This window comes from Impatiens glandulifera, chromosome 2 (assembly GCF_907164915.1).
Source record: "Impatiens glandulifera chromosome 2, dImpGla2.1, whole genome shotgun sequence".
In the NCBI taxonomy this organism is placed as follows: Eukaryota; Viridiplantae; Streptophyta; class Magnoliopsida; order Ericales; family Balsaminaceae; genus Impatiens; species Impatiens glandulifera.
The window spans coordinates 35,918,306-35,939,113 of NC_061863.1; the positions used below are offsets into that span (position 1 = coordinate 35,918,306).

General features: G+C 36.2%; 1 protein-coding gene across 1 annotated transcript; it reads left to right on the plus strand.

Annotated features, from left to right (window-relative positions):
* Positions 1-11,944: 11,944 nt before the first annotated feature.
* Positions 11,945-15,511, plus strand: LOC124924613. Its single transcript, XM_047464626.1, has 3 exons — positions 11,945-12,187; positions 12,434-12,575; positions 15,192-15,511. The coding sequence occupies exons 1-3, from the start codon at positions 11,945-11,947 to the stop codon at positions 15,509-15,511; spliced, it is 705 nt and encodes a 234-aa protein (XP_047320582.1).
* Positions 15,512-20,808: the final 5,297 nt, after the last annotated feature.

A 20,808-nucleotide genomic window follows, 5' to 3' on the forward strand; every position in this document is an offset into this window, starting at 1 on the left:
TCTAATTTTAAATTATATTAAATTAAATAAATAAAATAAATGTTCAAAATATCCCAAAATAGATTAAAAAAACTTCATAGTAATTTTAAATACGATTAATTATTTTTAAAGCCCCAAAAAAGCTCTTATTATAAATAAAATTCAATGTAAAACAAATTCCTAAAAATTAGGTGATCTTTTTCATTCGGATGTAAAATCTAGTTCTCGAAAATAAGTGTTTGATTTTACTCTAGTGTGAAACCTAGTTCTCCATACTAGTTGATTTTTTTTCACTCCGATGTAAACCTAATTCTCGAATATAGGGATTCACTTTTACTCCGATTTAAACATATTTCTTAAAACTAGTTAATCGTTATCACTCCGATGTAAAAGTTTTCTGTCGAAACTATGTCGTCGTTTTCACTTTAATGTAAAACATAATTCTTGGACTAGGTGATAGTTTTCACATCAATGTAAAACCTATTTCTTGAAACTAGGTTTTAGTTTTCATTCTGTTGTAAAACCTACTTCTCAAAACTATGTGATCGTTTTCTCTCCGATGTAAAACCTAGTTCTCGAAACTAGTTTAACAGTTTCACTCCAATATAAAACCTAGTTCTCGAAACAAGGTGATCATTTTAACTTCGATGTAAAACCCAGTTCTTAAAACTAGGTGATCGTTTTCACTATAATGTAAAACATTATTCTCGAGACTAGGTAATCATTTTTTTCGATGTAAAACCTAGATCTCGAAACTAAAATTGTACTCACTTCGATATAAAACTTAGTTCTCGAAACTAGGTCATTGTTTTCAATCCGATGTAAAACCTAGTTCTTGAAATAAGGAGATCGTTTTCACTCTGATGTAAGACCTTCTGATGTAAGACCTGGTTCTTTTTAAACTATGAGATCATTTACACTCTGATGTAAAATCAAGTTCTCGTAATTAGATGATCGTTTTTATTTCGATGTAAAACATAACTCTTGAAACTAGGTAATTATTTTCACTACGATGTAAAACCTAGTTCTCAAAATTAGTTGATCGTTATAAGTCTGATGTAAAACCTAGTTCTCTAGACTAGGTGATTGTTTTGATTTTGATGTAAAACCTAGTTTTAGAAACAAGGTGATCATTTTCGATTTGATGTAATACTTAGTTCTTGAAACTACATGATCTTTATCATGCTGAATCAAAACCTAGTTCTTAAAGTTACGTGATCATTTTCACTATGATATAAAACCTAGTTCTTGAAATAAGGTGATCGTTTTCACTCCGATGTAAAAATAAGTTCTTGAACTTAAGTGATTGTTTTCACTCTAATGTAAAACATATTCTTCAAACTATGTAATTGTTTTCACTCTAATGTAAAACTTAGTTCTCGAAACTAGGTGATCATTTTTATTTCGTATAAAACCTAGTTTTCTAAATAATATGTTCATTTTCATTCCGATGTAAAACCTAATTCTCAAAACTAGGTGATCATTTTTAATCTAATGTAAAACATAGTTATCGAAACTAGGTGATTGGTATCACCCCAATGTAAAACTTAGTTCTCCATACTAGGTGATTATTTCTACTCCGATGTAAAACTTAGTCCTCAAAACTAGGGATTGTTATTAATCCGAATTAAAACCTAGTTCTCGAAACTAGTTGATCGATATCACTCCATTGTAAAACCTTGTTCTCGAATCTATATGATCGTTTTCAATCAATTATAAAACCTAGTTCTCGAAACTAGGTGATCGTTTTGATTCCGATGTAAAACCTAGGTCTTGAAACTAGGTGATCGTTTTCAATCTGATATAAAACATAAATCTCATAACTAGGTGATCGTTTTTACTCCGAAGTAAAACCTAGGTCTTGAAACTAGGTTATTAGTTTCACTCCGATGTAAAACCTAGTTCTCCAGACTAGGTGATTGTTTTCACTAAGATGTAAAACCTAGTTCTCTAAACAAGGTGATCATTTTTACTCTGATGTAAAACCTAGTTCTCAAAACTAGTTGATCTTTCTCACTCCGATGTAAAACACAATTCTCAAAACAAGATGATCGTTATCACTCCGATATAAAACCTAGTTTTCGAAACTTGGTTATCCTTTTTACTTCTATGTAAAACCTAGTTTAGGAAACAAGGTGATCATTTTCACTCTGATGTAAAACTTATTACTCAAAACTACATGATCATTATCACTCCGATTAAAACATAGTTCTCAAAGTCACTTTGATGGGTCAAATTATTTTTACTAACGGTATTTTGATGATGAACTTGTGTAAAACTTAAATAAGAATGAAACTAAGCCGTTTAATTGTTTTTTTGCAGGTGCATCAAAACGTGTTAAGTTAGACTTAGCTTGAATCAGGTTCATTAGACGTGTTGGTTGTTAGACGTGCGACTAGTTAGACGTGCAATCTAACTTATACGTGGTTAGATGTGCAGTCTAACAGACACATAGTTAGACGTGCAGTCTAACAGACACATAATTAAAAGTGCAGTCTAACTTATACGTGGTTAAACATGCAGTCTAACGGACACGTAGTTAGATGTGCAGTCTAACATATACGTGGTTAGACGTGCAGTCTAACAAACACGTAGTTAAACGTGCAATCTAACTTATACGTGGTTAGACATACAGTCTAACAGACACGTAGTTAGATGTGTAGTCTAACAGATGAAAGTTAGACGTTGGGAGTCTAACTTCTTCAGACTAGTCTGAAGGGACACGTAGTTAGACGTGCCGTCTAACTCCATTAGACTTGGTGGTCTAATGGATCCTGCTATTAGACGAGGGCGTCTAACTTCATTAGACTTGGCAGTCTAATGGAGCACGTCTAATATCTCGCTTCAGTAGTTGCTTGAAGTCAGCATCTGTCTACGCACGATCAACTAGTTGTACGCTACTCCTGCTCCATTAATCCGTGCAGATCAGTACGGTAGTCAGTGGCATCCAATAAATGAATTCAACGTAAGTAAATATTCTTTCCACTACTTGTTCCTTGTAGGACAATTCTAGAAGAATATTCGGGGCACTACCAGATTGGTATGGCGACGATCTTTATGCATAGAGTCTGATGTTCCTATGTACTATGGAGGCTTTCCAATGGGTTCTTACCACGTTTCAATGCAGAAGATTCGACCGTTGGTACCTGTTCTCTATTTAAAGATCTTCAAGGACAACAGACGAGCTGCCGGACTTACAATCTATCTTACGAATTGCTTACTTGCTTGCTTACTGAGTTTGTACATCAAGAGAGAGATATAATCAAAACCCTGTCTAGCTGAGTGATATTCTTAAAACCTTCTGTAAGTTGAACAAAGTTTGTTCTGTTCAACAATTAGCTAGCACTGAAACTGTATTTGATTCAAAGAAAAGTATATAGTGAATCCTTCCGGTGGTTGGAAGAAGGGGTGACGTAGGAGAGTTTTCTCCGAACATCCATAAACAACCTGTTGTGTCTTTTTCATTCTATCCTTCATTATTTCATTCGTTCTTAGCTTTAAACCCAAGAAAATGTTTCCGCACTTGAATCGCTTCAAGAGTTTGCAAAGGTTTGTGAAGAATAGAAAGCGATATAAATCCCTAACAGGATTTCTATCAAACCGTTTTCCAGAAGTTGTCATCAATAGTTAGATCCCTGTCTCTATTGGTGCCACTGATCCTTTCACACTCGATCGTATTCACTCTGATGTAAAACCTAGTTCTCGAAACTAGGTGATAGTTTTTACTCCGATATAAAACTTAGTTCTTAAAACTAGGTGATCTTCTTCACTCTGGTATAAGACATGGTTCTTATTACGAATATGGGTATAATATTTATATTTTAGTTTTCTTAGTATGTGTTAAGTATATATTAAGGCACACATTAAAGTTTAAGGTTTTTTTATCTATATGTAGTTCTCTCCAACTATTGGAGAGAGAACTTCTAAAATCCTTTTATTCGTAATTGTTCTTGAAACTATGTGATCATTTTCATTCTAATGAAAAACCTAGTTCTCAAAATTAAATGATCGTTTTCTTTTCAATGTAAAACATAGTTCTCAAAACTATGTGATCTTTATAATTCTGATGTAAAACCTAGTTCTCTAGGTGATTTTTCACTCTAATGTAAAACCTATTTCTCGAAACTTGGTTATCCTTTTTACTTCAATGTAAAACATATTTCTCGAAACTTGGTTATCCTTTTTACTTCAATGTAAAACCTAGTTCAAGAAACAAGGTGATCTTTTTCACTCTAATGTAAAACTTAGTTCTCAAAACTAGATGATGATTATCACTCTGAATTAAAACATTGTCCTTAAAGTATCGTGATAGTTTTTACTCCGATGTAAAACCTAGTTCTTGAAATAAAGTGATCGTTTTCACTCCGATGTAAAACATAACATCTGAACCTAAGTGATCGTTTTTACTCCGATGAAAACCTACTTCTTGAAACTATTTAATTGTTTTCACTATGATGTAAAACCTAGTTCTCGAAACTAGGTGATCGAGTTTATTACGATAGAAAAACTTGGTTATCAAAAATAGGTGATTGTTTTCACCCCAATGTAAAAATTAGTTCTCGAAACTAGGTGATTGGTTTCACTCCAATGTGAAACCTAGTTCTCCATACTGGGTGATTATTTTCACTTCGATGTAAAACTTGGTTCTCGAAACTATAGAATCATATTTATTCTGGTGTAAAATCTAGTTCTAGAAACTAGTTGATTATTATCACTCAGATGTAAAACATTGTTCTCGATACTGTATGATCATTTTCACTCAATTATAAAACCAAGTTCTCAAAACTAGGTGATCATTTTGATTCTGATGTAAATCTTGTTCTCAAAATAAGGTGATCGTTTTTACTCAAATTTAAAACATTGATCTCGAAATAAGGTGATCGTTTTATTTCGATATAAAACCTAGATCTCGAAACTAGGTGATCATTTTTACATCGATATAAAACCTAGTTCTTGAAACTAAGTGATTGTTTTCATCCCGATGTTAAACATAATTCTCAAAACCGTGTGATCATTTTGAATCCGATGTAAGACATAGTTCTAAAAAATTGGTGATCATTTTCAATTCGATATAAAACCTGGTTCTCAAGGTGTGCATGGAAACACGGTTAGCCGTCCCAAGTTAACCGGAAAAGTTCAGTTTACCGAAACCATGATGCATTTTGTTGGTTAGTTTTCCATGACCAGTTTTATCGAGATAGCTTATTCCGGTGTGAAGAAATATCGAACCAGATCGACATTTGTTCAGCTTTGGATTAAACTATCTGTTTTACCAAGTCATTTGAACCGCCCAATATGTAAATACATGTGATTTGGCAATTTGAATTTGTCAGGAATATCCGGAGATATCTTTCCGGTTAGCATCCTTGAAGATTTAATGTCCTATTGAGGTACGGTTTGAGAAGCGAGAGCTTCTCCCTGAACGTATACCCCGGTTTTTAATAATGATGTATGTTTGAAAGCATGCATTGATGATTATGGCATAAGTTGTTTGCTATCATTAAGTCTTAAGATGTTTCTGAAATAAGAGAACTTAGCTTCTTGTAGCGGTTTGGTGAAGATATCAACCACTTGCTATTCGGTTGAGACATACTCCAGCCGAATGTGTTTCTGTTGCACATGCTCCCGAATGAAATGATGTCTTATGTCGATATGTTTTGTTCTTGAGTGCAACACCGGGTTATATGTGATTGCTATTGCACTAGTGTTGTCACAGAATATTGGCGATTCTTTAGCGGTCACGTCGAAATCTCTTAATTGCTGTTGGATCCAGAGAAGTTGTGCACAGCAGCTTCCGGCTTCTAGGTACTCTGCCTCTGCGGTTGATGTTGCAACTGAAGTTTGCTTTTTACTGTTCCATGAGACTAGCCGATCTCCTAGAAACTGGCAAGTCCCACTTGTACTCTTTCGATCGATTTTGCAGCTTGCATAGTCTGCATCGGAGTAGCTTATGAGATTGAAGCTTAAGTCTTTTGGGTACCAAAGTCCCACATCTTGAGTTCCTTTCAAATATTTTAGAATCCTTTTAGCCGCGGTATAATGTGATTGCTTTGGATTGGCTTGAAATCTCCCGCATACTCCGATCGCGAACAGAATGTCCGGTCGACTGACTGTTAGGTAAAGTAATGAACCAATGATTCCTCGATATCCTGTGATGTCGACTACTTGACCGTCCTCATCTTTGTCCAGTTTCACGGAAGAGCTCATCGGTGTAACCGCCTCAGCACATGTGTCCATTCCAAATTTCTTCAATAGTTCGGCTGTGTACTTTGACTGACTTATAAATGTTCCGGTTTCGATCTGCTTAACCTGAAGACCTAAGAAGAAACTCAATTCTCCCATCATACTCATTTGAAATTTGTTAGTCATCATTTTTGAGAATTTATCACATAATTTTGGATCGGTTGATCCGAAGATGATATCATCAACATAAATTTGAACGAGTAATATGTGTTCCTTTTTCTCAAATTTGAAGAGGGTTTTATCAACCGAACCTATTGTAAATTTATGATCAAATAAAAATTCGGTTAATGTGTCATACCAGGCTATTGGAGCTTGTTTCAAACCGTAAAGGGCTTTGTTTAGCCGGTAAACATAGATTACGTGTTCTGAATTTTTAGAACCTGGAGGTTGATCAACATATACCTCTTCATTTATTTTACTGTTTAGAAAAACACTTTTAACATCCATTTGAAAAACTTTGAAATTTTTGAATGCCGCAAATGCCATAAATATTCTAATGGCCTCAAGTCTAGCCACAGGAGCAAATGATTCTTCAAAATCAATGTCTTCTTCCTGTTTATAACCTTGAGCCACTAGCCGTGCCTTGTTCCTCGTAACTAAACCGTCTTCATTGAGTTTATTTCTGAATACCTATCGTGTTCCTATAACCGGTTTATATTTCGGTCTAGGGACTAAGTACTAGATTTATTTCTCTCAAACTCGTTTAGTTCCTCTTGCATTGCTAAAATCCAATCGGGATCTAGCAATGCTTCATCCACCTTTTTCGGCTCAATTTGTGATATGAAAGCTGAGTTTTCATAGTGTTTCAAATTTTGTTGCCTAATTCGGACGGGTGATGAGATGTTACATATTACTAGTTCAAGAGGATGATTCTTATTCCTTCTGAGGTTTATCCGAGACGTGTCTTCCAAGCATTCGTTTAGCTGATCAAAGTTAGACTGATCGGTAGGCTGAACAGAATCAGACCGACCAATTTCTTCAGTTGAAACTGAAGAGTCAGCTTTTTGCGGTAAAGCAACTTGATCAGGCTGAGATTCTGCATCAACCGCTTGATCATTGACAAACCGTCTGTAAACCGGAACCTCATCTTCATCATCAGAATAGATATTAAAATTTTCCATTCTGTTGTGAAGGTCGAAGGGTAATGCAGTATTTCGTTCAACCGATTCATCAAAAACAACGTGAGAAGTTTCTTCAACCGTTAAAGTTCTAGTATTATAAATTCTATATGCTTTGCTTACGGCTGAGTAACCTAACATTCTTCCTTCATCGGATTTAGCATCAAATGCGGTCAAATAAGTTTTGCCGTTGATGTGAACATAACATTTACTACCAAAAATCCTAAAATACCGGATGTTAGGAATTTTGTCGTAGTATATTTCAAAAGGAGTTTTAGAGAATCATTTAGTGACTAGAGACCGGTTTTGAGTATAACACGCGGTGTTGATAGCCTCAGCCCAAAACTTTTGAGCAACACCCGAATCGGTTATCATTGACTTTGCGGCTTCCTTGAGAGTTCAGTTTCTTCTCTCAGCCATGCCATTTTGTTGAGGATTTCTAGCCCTAGACAACTCGTGCCTAATACCGAAATTATCAAGAAAAGTTGTTAAATTACTGTTTGTAAATTCGGTTCCTCTATCACTCCTAATTTTGTTTACCCGAATGGACTTTTCATTTTGTATCCTTAAAATCAGTTTAATCAGGTTTGGTGTAGCTTGATTTTTAGAAGCCAAAAATGTTACACAAGTAAATTTTGAATAGTCATCAACTATTACCATAGTATATTGAATGCCTCCTAAACTTGTTATCCTAACCGGACCAAACAGATCCATACGCAAGAGTTCTAAACATCGTTCGGATTGATAGTTTCCCTTGCTTTTGAAAGAGGATTTTATTTGTTTACCCATTTGACATGCAACACATACTTTATCTTTTGAAAATTTGACATTTGGAAAGCCGTGAACTAATTCCTTGGAGCATATGAAATTTATTATTTTAAAATTCAAATGGTTTAGTCGTTTGTGCCAAAGCCAGTTTGGATCATTTTCAGCTATCATACATACAAGATTTTTAATCTTTGTTTTCCAATCAACTTTGTAAATATTCCATATCCGGTTTCTAGTTAATAATGTATCACCTTGATGATTTTTAACCAAACATGCATTTTTATAAAACTCAACCGTGTATCCTATATCGCACATTTGACTAATGCTTAACATATTGAAATGCAAATTTTCTACCAACAATACATTATTTATAGACAAGTTACCATGGATAATCTTACCCTTGCCCACGGTTCTACCTTTTGAGTTGTCACCAAATGTTATTATTGCTCCGGTTTCGTGAATGATGTCGGTTAGTAGTCCACTGTTGTCGGTCATGTGTCTTGAACATCCGCTGTCCAGATACCATTCCGAGTTCCTTAGCCGGTTGCTTCTTATAACCTGCAAAAAATAAATATTTACAACTTTCTGGTACCCACATTCAGTTGGGTCCGTGGTTGATTAGTCCATTTGGGATCCAGACTTGAATGAGTCGGATCACTTTCCCGGTAATGGTTTTAATAGTGTTTGTTTTAACCTCTTGATGTTTGCCTAAGAATGCCTTGTGTCGTTGTGATGAAAATTTTTGATTAGTTTTAGGTAAGCATGTTTTGGTTTGTTTGTCTCCTGGCCGATTGGTTTTCCTTCTTTCAGGATGAAACCATTTCTCCAAGTTAGTTGGATTTACATATTTTAGTTCCGGTTTTAGGACTGTTTCTGCCTCAGTGTTGGTTGAAGAGCTCTTGACAAATCTTATAAAAAGAAGATTGTCTTTTGTGAGTTTCATCCTGTTAAAGTTGTTTAGTTTTGCGGTTTTGTTTTCTTTGTATCCAATGTCAAATTTACATTTAGGGTGCCTGTTATATTTACACATTTGGTTTACGGCTTCACAGGATCTTTCCCAAGCAGCGGTAATGTATTGTGTTCGTTCATTTTCTTCGGTTACCGGTTGAATTGTCTCCTCATTTTCTAAGGATAGTCCAGCCGGTTCATACACCGTGGTTTCGCGTGGCTCACCAGCGGTACCACTTGACTCTCCGGTTTCATGTTTTGACCGGGTCGGTATATATGCAGATATGTTTCTGAACTCAACGACCATTTCGTTGAGTGCAGAAATCAAATCTTCTTTAGTAAATTCATCAGAAGAGAAATCAAATACCTCTTCTTCGTTTGCCATGAAGCATGTTACTCTTTCTTCATCATTTTCGTTGCCAGAGTATGCCAGTCGCTTCCACCGTCTATTCATCAGAAATCAAATTCATCAGATGAGTGCCTTTTGGATTTATTTTCCTTCATCGGTTTGTTGGTTGTCGTTCCTTCGGTAATCGTTTCTTTGGTTGTCATTCCTTGGGTAGTCATTTCCTTGATAGTTGTTACCCTGATAGTTGTTACCTTGATAGTTGTTGTTGTGGTAGTTGTTTTCCGGTTTCCGGTCGTCTCTTCTTGGTTTCCTGCATTCCGACCTGAAATGACCAAAACCGTCACAATTATAACATCTTTTATTAGATTTATCAATATAGTTATAATTGAAGCTGTTGTTCGATGGTGGTTGATTCTTCTTCATGAATCTCCCGAATTTCTGTACTAGCATCTCCATCACGTCTTCACTGATCTGGTCAGCGTTTTTGACGGGAGCCGGAACGGTTGATACATGGACCGCCGGTTCCACCGATGTAACCAGAGCTCTGGTTGCGGTTGACGTTGACGCTTCGTCTTCGATCCGAGACTGTATCTCGAATTCGTATGCTTTCAAATCCTCAAATACCTCGTGCAACTTCATCTGCCCGAGGTTGCTTGACTCTCTCATCACCATGGTCTTGATATCCCATGTGCTCGGTAATGATCTTAAGGCTTTGATGATTACTAGAGTGTTAAAAGTGTATTAAGATACTAGCTATTCTATATGAGTTGGTTAGTAATGTAAGTTGACATAATTTGTTTCTGCTCAACAGAGTGTGTGTGCTAGGAGTTCGAAAATAAGCAGTAACTAAGTCATGGTTGTTTGACTGGGTTTGTACAAGTGTTGTATTGAACCAAATCTTATAGTGAATATCCTTCTCAAGTTTGAGAAGAAGTGGTGACGTAGGAGCTTTGACGTTGAACATCCATAAACATTCTTTGTGTCTTGTGTTCCTTGCTATTACATCATCCTAATCTTGTTGTGCTGCTTCAAGTCGAAACAAACATTTCTGCACTTGAACTCCGTTCAGAGTTTGTGACGACTTGCAAAGAATAGAAACCGATATTAAATTCTAATAGAGTTAATATCAAACAAAATGTGTGTAAGTGTTCAACGTAAGTAGACCTCTGTCTCTATTGTTGATCCCGATCCTAACAGATGGTATCAGAGCAGCGTTTTCTATTCTCAAGAACCAAAAAGAATCTAAATCATGTCTACGGTTATTACCAACAAAGTTCCCATGTTCTCAAAGGAAAACTATGTTGCGTGGAAGGCAAGAGTTCAAACTCATCTTGCCGCCATCACATGTGGTTCGTTATCACCGAAGATCCGATAAAGATTGAGAAAGATAAATCTGAGTGGACCAGTGAAGATAAGAGAAAGAACAACCTCGACAACATGGCCAAAGACATTCCCTACAAAACATTGGATGACAACGTGTTCAACTATATCATATCATGCAAATCTGCCAAAGAAATCTGGGGAGGCTGACTCAACTTTGTGAAGGCAATGAGAAAACCAAAGAGAAGAAAGTCATGATTGCCACACAACAGTTTTATAACATTATGATGCGTCTTAGAGATACGATGACTGAATTCGATAGGAAATTCAACAAGATTATCACTACTCTTTCTGCTATGGGAAAGACTTTTAACAACAAAGAGGTTGCAATCAAAGTCATGCTTGCTCTGCTCCAGGAATGGGATATCAAGACAGTAGCGACGAGGGAGTCTAAAGACCTTAACAAAATGGAGCTCTATGACCTGCTAGCTTATTTAAAGGCATATGAGTTTGAGATGAACTCGAGGAATGAAGATGAGCCTTCATCATCGAATGTAACCAGGGTGTTGGTGTCATTTGTGAAGCCAGTAGTCCCTGAACCTATCAAGTCAGCTGAGCAGTTTAGCGAAGACGCAATGGCCTTACTCGTGAAGAATTTTAGAAGATTCATGAAGAAAAATCAATACAACTTGTCTTACTACAATAAAAACAACAACTCTAATGACTACAAGGCTAACATTCGTTGTTTTAACTGTGAAACTTTAGGTCACTGCAAGTCAGAATGCCAGAAGCCAAGGAGAGACGACAAGAAGTCAGTTGATCAAAGTCCAAGGGAGGATAATAAATCATCCAACCACAATAAGGATCAAAAGGCAATTGTGGCTGAAGAAAGAAAAAGAAAATGGGCTCAAAGCGACTATGACTCTAGTGATGATGAAGAAGTCAGATGCTTCATGGCTAACGATGAAGAGGTATTTGACATTGCTTCTAAATAATTCACATGAGATGACTTGGTTACTACACTCAATGACATGGTCATTGAATACAAAAACTATTTGTCCTCGTCACAACTCAACCAAACAACATAATCGGTGAAACCGATGAACTATCCTCTAAGAATGAGAAGCTCAAGGAGATAGTTTAAATATTGACTAAGAAAAACGAGAAAACAAACTATGTGATTGTTGGATGGACCAAGTCTAAGTATGCGATCAACCAGATGACGAGTCATCATAGGCCTGCCAACTACAAGTTTGGATTAGGATATTACAACAACAACTCAAACAAGTCACGCAAGAAGTTGAAACCCAATAAAGGAAAACTTCCTTCCATAAGCTTTGTCAAGGTTACTTCAACTGACACTCAAGCAAGTCACGATGCAGATGAGTTAGTAGCTAAAAAGGAATTAAAATATGTGGAACCAACCGACAAATCACGGTGGCTTAGTCCTGGGAGAAGGAAAGTCAGCCGGTCGGATGGACATGAACATGACAAGCGCTCAAAGAGGTATTATCAAAACTCACCCTCAACACACTTTGACTCATCGAAAGGCAAACAGAGAGATGTCAAGACTAGTGCATGTAGAATGATTAAAACTAACATTAGGAGGTTCATCAAAATAATTCAAGTATGGATCCCCAAAGAACTGATCAACCGTGGATCCAATTAAAAGTGGGTACTAAAAGGTGTAAATAACTTTATTTTGTAGGGTAAACAAGTCAAATTCTTGGAGGACTCAAAAAGGTATTTGGACAGTGAATGCTCAATGCATATGAATGGAAATAGAAAACTTCTAACCAACATCGTAAATGAATCTGGATTTAGAATCACATTCGGCGATAACTCCAAGGGTAAGACTGTGGGCAATGGTTAGATTGTCCATGGTAACTTAACCATAAACAATATGCTACTTTTTGAAAATTTATGTTACAACTTGATTAGTTTAAGTCAAATGTGTGACATATGATATACTGTTGAATTTCATAAGCAAGCATGCTTAGTTAAAGATCAACAGGGAAGTACCTTGTTTATAGGGCATAGGATATGTAACGTTTATAAAGTTAACTGGAAAAACAATTCACCTAATCATATTTGCATGATAGCTAAGAATGATCAAAATTGGCTTTGGCACAAGAGACTTAATTATCTAAACTTTAAAACTATTAACTCTATATGTTCTAAAGAGCTAATTGAAGGTATTTCGAAATTGAAGTTTTCCAAAGACAAAGTTTGTTCTACTTGCCAAATGGGAAAACAGATCAAGTCAACTTTTAAAAGTAAAGGTAACATTCAATCTGAAAGATGCTTAGAACTCTTGCATATGGATCTCTTCGGTCCAGTTAAGGTAACTAGTTTAGGAGGCATGGAATACACCTTAATAATTATTGATGACTACTTTAGGTTTACATGAGTTATTTTCTTAGTCTCTAAAGATCAAGCTATTCCTAATTTGATTAAAATGTTTAAAAGAGTGCAAAATGAAAAATATGTAAGTGTTTAATAAAATTAGAAGTGATAGAGGTACTAAGTTTACTAATAGAACTCTTTCACGTTATCTTGAAGAATCCGGTAACAGACACGAGTTGTCTAGTGCCAGAACTCCTCAACATAACGGCTTAACTGAAAAGAGAAACAAAACCCTTAAGTAAGTGGCTATTTATATGATAGCTAATCTGGAGTGGCTCAAAATCTTTGGGCAGAGACTATCAACACAACATGTCATACTCAAAATTGGTCAATGATAAATAAAATTTTTAACAAAACGCCTTATGAAATTTACCATGGTGAAGTTCCTAATGTTAAATAATTTAGGATCTTTGGATGTAAGTGTTTCATTCATAATAATGGAAAAAAATCATTTGACCGCTTTTGATGCCAAATCTGATGTTAGCATTATGTTAGGATATTCTACAGTTAGTAAATCTTATAAAGTATACAATAATTAAACTTTAACTGTTGAATAATCATCCCATGTTGTGTTTGATGAATTTGTCGAAAGTAACACTTCTATATCCATTGATCTATCTAACAGGATTGTGGAAGTCAACCTCCAATCTGATAGCGAAGATGAGTTCAGGTCTTCCAAAATATTGCTTCTGACCAGATGGCTGAAAATGTTGAAATTCAATAAGATAAGAGTACAACTCAATAGGCTATTGAAAGTCTGGATAACTCTGAGCAAACCGGTCGGTCAGATCTTGATCAACCAACAGGCTTATCAAATCTTGATCAAATAACCGGTCAGTCAGAAAATGTTTCGGGACCAAACTTCAAATGGAACAAAAATCATCCTCCTAAGCTAATTATAGATGACCCCTTTGTCCCTCTTAGGCCTAGACATCAATCATTAGATGAATTTTGAAACTATACTTTCATCTCATAGATTAAACCTAAGAAGGTTGATGAAGCACTACTTGATCCAGATTGAATTATTGCAATACAAGAGGAACTAAACCAATTCGAAAGAAACAAAGTATGACATTTAGTTCCAAGACCAGCTAATCAATCTGTCATTGAAACCAGGTGGGTTTTTCGAAACAAATTAAATGAAGATGATTTAGTCACAAGGATCAAGGCTAGATTAGTGGCACAAGGTTACAAACAAGAGGAAGGAATTGACTTCGAGGAGTCATTTGCTCCTATCGCTAGACTTGAGGCCATTCGAATCTTTTTAGCATTTGACGCATTAAAAAACTTCAAGGTTTTTCAGATGGATATTAAGAGTGTCTTTTTTAACGGAATTATCAATGAGGATGTTTATGTCGAGCAGCCTCCTGGTTTTAAAAATCCTTCCTTTATAAGTCATGTTTTTTTATTGGATAAACCACTTTATGGTCTTAAACAAGCTCCTAGAGCATGGTATGATACTCTCACTAAGTTTATATTTGATCATGATTTTACTATAGGATCTGTTGATAAAATGTTGTTCAAGTTTGAAAATGACTCTCATATCTTACTTATTCAAATATATTTTGATGACATCATCTTCGGGTCAACTAACCCCAAACTTTGTGAAAGGTTTTTTAAGATGATGACAGATAATTTTGAGATGATCATAATGGCGGAACTAAGCTTCTTCTTAGGCCTTCAAGTTCGCCAACTCGAAGGAGGCACCTTCATCAATTAAGCCAAGTACACAAATGAGTTGTTAAAGAAGTTCAGCATGGAGAGTTGCTCTTCTGCCTCAACACCTATGAGCTCCTCAATTAAGCTTGATAAATAAAAAGATGGTCAAAGCGTTGACATCACTACATATCGTGGGATCATCGGTTCTTTGTTCTATCTAACGGTAAGAAGGTTAGATATCCTCTTTGATGTTGATGTTTGTGGGAGATTTCAGGCTAATCCTAAACAATCTCATTATGTAGCTTCTAAAAGAATTTGTAAATATCTTAAAGGCACTTAAAATTTGGGACTGTGGTATCTGAAAGATTCTAGTTTTAATTTAATAAGCTACTCTGATGCAGATTATGCATGCTGTAAAGTGGATAGGAAAAGCACCATCAGAACATGTCAATTCCTTGGTGACCGTCTTATCTCATGGTATAGCAAGAAACAGACCTCCATTGCAACATCAACGGTCGACGCGAAGTATCTTGCCACTAGAAGTTGTTGTGCTAAGCTTCTGTGGATCCAACAAAAGTTAAAAGGCTTCGGTATCCAAGTTGAGGAATCCCCAATCTTTTGTGATAACACTAACGCCATTGCCATAACATATAATCCAGTGTTGCACTCAATGACCAACCGATCATGCACCATTTCATCTGAGATCATGTGGTGCAAATGAATATCCAACTGGAATATGTCTCAACCGATCAACAAGTGACTGATATATTTATCAAGCCACTCCAAGAGACTAAGTTTTCTTACTTTAAAAATATTTTGGGTCTGGCAGACATTAATTAAACTTTTCTAAAATACGGCATGCACTTAGGGAGAACCTCCCTCTTTCTCAAAATGTTCTTATTGCATATGTCTTCATAAAAATCAGTCATGCATTGAGGGAAAAGCCCCTGCTTTTCAAAAATAGTCTTATTAGATGCATTTTCATAAAAATACCGCGCATAAATTTAAGTAGAAGTCTTCTCTTCTCAAAGATATTTCTCATTGCATGAATTCATAAAACACTTGTTTGCATAAATTTAGAGGGTAAATAAATTGATGAATTATTCAGACAAATAAAACCGGACGATTTTCACCTTTTAAAACCGACCAGATCACTCTAGAAAAATAACTGTAGATAAACAGAACATCTTAAGTAAACTGGAAATTAAGTCGATCGGTTATTGATGAGATTGAACAAATACTGCTCGGTTAAATTTCCTCTTTAAGAGGAAGCAATTTTTATTCAAACTTAAATAACCGATCACTTACATACATGACTTATAGACAGTCACTTCGATTATTTTTACAAATATTTTGGTAGTTTCATCCTCAAATCAAATTAAGACAGCTTTCCAGTTTTGTCATTATTTGTCTGAATATATTCCCTCGGAAATCAAATAGTAATACCTCAAATAACGTGAAGACTCGTGTCTCTCAGCGTTCAAACGAATGACTAATATACTTGTAACGGTCATTTTTCTTTGACCAATAGATCTTATGATGAGCTTTAAATAAACACTCCCTATTTAAAGTAATCTTAAGTTATATCTTCCTCTACCAATCTAAACCTCATTCCTCACAAACAAAAGTCCTTCTCTCTTCAACAATATCAAAGAAATAGATTCGGCTTTTGCTTGCAACACCTTGATCATAGATTTTGATTCTGTCTTACCCATCGAAGATGAAGAAATTTTTTCAATGTTCAAATCTCTAGAAAACTCAGGTTTGAGAAAATTTCTCAAAGGTTCGCCTATAATCCTCGAAGATACAGTTTTCGAATTCTTTGAAAATGCAAGAGTAATTGATGATTCAATTATCATGTTAGAAATAGAAGGAAAAGAATTCTCCTTCTCTGAAGAAGACCTTTCTCATTCCTTTGATCTCCCTATAGAAGAGTTCTCCGAATTTCATCCTTTTCTAAATGACATTATCCATGAAATGTCACTCCTATTCTCAAACTTTTCCACCCGTGTTGAAACTCATGGGGGTTAAATCCTCTCTAAGAACCGAATTCCAAATCCTCAACGAAATCATTGCCATGTCTATTCTGGAAAAATACTCCACACACATCTACTCCAAGAAGATCATTAAAATGATGGTTACCATAACCAAAGACATTCCGATCAACTAGTCAAAAGTCATTTTTGACAATTTGAAGAGAATGATTTCTTCTCCAAAACTGTTGACCGGCTAAGTCCCTCAACTTGGCATATTCTTCTTCCATATCGACGCTTATATAGGACCCGGTTACGATCCCAAAATTTCCCAGATTTTGAATAAAAAAATGTTCATGCCTACATAACTAGGATAGAAACAGAAAAAGCTAAGTAAGAAATGCTTCGAGAGTCTCTAAGTCATTAGAATGAGTTTTTAATCATTCTAATATTGTCAAGAAAAGACTGGGAAATGTTCTTGTAGTTAACCGGTTATTTTGAATTTGTGAACTGGTGGTTTAAAATTATATTAATGAATTTATTTGCTACTAAGTAATATTTCCATTTATATAATTCTGAGTTATTTCTTTTATGACCGTTATAGGATATTAATGATTAAATATTATAAACATAATGAATATCTTTCTTGGAAATATATCATTTTCAAAATGACGCCATTTTTCCTCTTTTAATGACTTTTGGAAACACGCGCTACTAAATATGAACGTTCATTTTCCATTAAAAGGTTTGAAACACGTTTGTCAAATCCCTTAAATAATAAAGTGCATGCCGAAATTTAGGATTCACGTTCTCCTGCAAAAACCCTAAATCTGTCTTTCGCTTTGTCTTCTCTCTAGAAAATAATCTTCATCTTCTTCCGTTCTCTTAACATTGTCGATATGGCTAAGGATAATGCATTCTTTAACAATATTATGCAGGTTAACTTCAAGTACGTCCTCAAATTTGGAACACTGGAGATGATATCGATGTTCAGATCTATCGAAGACTCCGGTCTCTGAAAGTTCCTTGAAGGACCTTTTATTTGCTATGATGAAGCGGTTCGGGCGTTTTTCGACTCAGCGAAGATAGTAGATGACACTATATTTGTCAAGGTGAATGGTGTGGATTTCACTATTACAGAAGTGTTGTTCGCCATGTTTATGTAGCTTCCGACAAAGGGCCGGGATTTCTCTAAGGTAATGTCTCCCAGTGTAGTATCCACAATGCAATCCATCCTCTTCGATAGCGATGTCCCAGTTAGTTTCAGCGGGAAGAAGAAAGACCTAAAATGCGATTATCGCATTCTCTATGACATTGTTTCTAAAGTCCTCCAGGGAAGAGGCGGAAACTATGATACAATCACCCAATCTAAGTTCGACATGATGAGTTCTATAATTAAGGGCGATAACATCAATTGGGGATTCATTTTGTTTAATACTCTAAGCGAAATGGTATCTCCCCACACCAAAAGAAGTCTTGGTTTTTCAGTGCAGTTAGGATGGATACTAAAGCATTTGTATATGCATATCGGCCCAAGTACTCCATTAAAACCTAAGAAAACTATGTCTGCTGTGACTACTGGTAGATATATCAACAAGACAAATAAAGCCAAGGAGTCCAACTCTGAGGCCTCCGGTCAACAATCTAGTGGCGATAGGACTATCGTTGCAAAATTGGCAGGCGGAAGGTCAATGGGCGGGTTGAAATGTATAAACACATCTACTCGTTGTACCTCTAGTAAAAAGACTCAAATCCGAAGTTGAGTCCACTGCGAGCACAAACAGTTTTCTAGAACCAGACTTGGAGAAACTGGTGAGATCACCTCATCTCGAAAGAGAACTCGACCTGAGATAAATATTCCTACTCCCCCTCTATTTAATGTTTCATATGTACCGGCGGAAAGTGCATTTCGTCCTACTACTCTAATTGTGCCTACGGCTTTAGAGGTTCAATCAGGAGTTATTAACGTTACAACCAATATTGTCGATCCCGCTACTACCGATCAGTGTTATATTCCTGAAACCGAGCAGTTGGAAGTTCATCAAATTGACGGGTTAGACGAGGGTCAACAAACCGATCGGTTAATTACTTCTCAAACCAACCGGTTCGATGTATCCCAAACTGATCGGCATGATCTCTAGAAAATCGGCTAGCCTAAAGTTGTTGCAACCGGTCAAGCCAATGCTACTCACATTACTTAGAAGGAGGCTCCGACTATGGTTATGACCTCTTCAACTGTTGTTAATATGACGATCGTGACAACCTCCAATAAAGAATCCATTCTAACTCCATCGTTTCCACAGGGAATTATGTACACCGTGCCTGCTCCAAATGAAAATTCCATAAGAAGGGTTTCGGTTGAACCACTCCCAATGTCCTTCTCCTCTTTTGCTGAAATGAGAATAACAAGGAAGATAGAGTTTAGAGAACCGGTTCTAGAACCTAAACGAATGGAAGTTTCTATGGTAGGCAAAGGTGCCACTTCTCCAACCCCTGAATCGCCTCTTAATGTTACTCTAGAGGCATAGACATCCATACAGTTGATACTTGAACAGGCTGAAGCTGACGCTAGGATAAACATTGATGTATTTATTTCTTGGGTGAGTTACAGATTGGGAATGAGATTCAGTGAGGTGTTCCCTAATATATAAGAAAATGAGAAGTGGTGGAAATTACTAGGCCTGGAAGAAGCAATCTTCTCCATCACTAAAACTAAGTTTGTCTCTGAAGCCCTCAGACGAAGCGTTTTCGTGGAAGCATACTCAAAGGAGCGAGCATTATTTTCTTTCTACAAAGCGTGCTAGTTAAACTTCGATCTGATTGTTGACACGGAAATAACATATGTGGAAGTGATAAATCATTTAAATGGGCTTTTGGAAGAGTATATCTCCATTACTCTTAGGTACGTTGATAGTGGTGAAACCTCCAACCCAGAAGAAACCGGCATTCCCGCTCCTCGAAATGAATTGAATTATCATGATGAGAACAATCCGTTGGATTTTGTTGAAGAAATCCTTTCTCCTCATGGCGAAAGAACATCCTAACAAGCATCTAAAACTATAAGAACTGAGCAGTTTCCGGTTGAAGAAGCTAACACATTGAAGAGAATATGGACTAGTGAAGAGGAACGTGGACTGTTCGATGGCTATGAAGTACAGGGGCCTTGTGCCAAAGAGGATTTTTGTATCCCAAGGAAAGATTGGGAGCGCATTACTAACGCTCAGAAAATTACATCTTCTAACGTAACAGACTCAGGTCTTCTCACATCAGAGTCTAAAGGTATTGAAAATGAGGATGGGCGAGATAAAGTGATATGATCGGCTTTATCGATAAAGACGATGGTCTGGCTATTGATGAAGGCTTATGAAAAACGGTTTGAAAAAAATCTTATTAGGGATTTAATTCGCTTTCTATTCTACGCAAACTCTTGTAAACACTTGAAACAGATTCAAGACGGAATTGTTTACTTGGGTTTGAAGCTCAAGATGAAAGATGAAAAGATGATAGAAATGAAAGAACACAGCTGTTTGTTTATGGATGTTCGGAGAAACTCTCCTACGTCACCCCTTCTTCCAACCACCAGAAGGATTCACTATAATATGATTAGAATCAAATACAGTTTGCACACACTTAGTTCACTATTGAACAGAACACTATCTGTTCAATTTACAAGATGAAGAATATCACTCAGCTAAAGGTGTTTTTGATTCTAGCTCTCTCTTGATTCACACACAGTACAATCAGGAAAGCAACTTCACAGTAAAGGCTTGATTTCTCTCTCTAGAATAGCAAGCATAATTGTTGATTAACTCTTTGCAAAATCTGGTAGTTCGTTAGACAGATTGTCCGTTGTCCTTGAGATTTGATAAATATTGGGCAGAGGCTAACGGTCGAATCTTTTAGAATGATACGTGGCACTCTTCCATTGGAAAACCTCCATTGTACACAACATGTTCTGAGCACAAGGATCGTGGTCGTACACCACTGGTAGTGCGCCGAATATTCCATCAGATATGTACCTGCAAAACAAGTAATATGAGGAAAA

Excerpts from the sequence above, each read along its gene's own strand:
- LOC124924613 (XM_047464626.1), top strand. The coding sequence starts at position 11,945 with ATGACGAGTCATCATAGGCCTGCCAACTACAAGTTTGGATTAGGATAT. Across the intron at positions 12,188-12,433 it reads TTAGTCCTGGGAGAAGGAAA|GGTAAACAAGTCAAATTCTT; the intron begins GTCAGCCGGTCG and ends TTTATTTTGTAG. Across the intron at positions 12,576-15,191 it reads ATTCGGCGATAACTCCAAGG|ATTATGCATGCTGTAAAGTG; the intron begins GTAAGACTGTGG and ends ACTCTGATGCAG.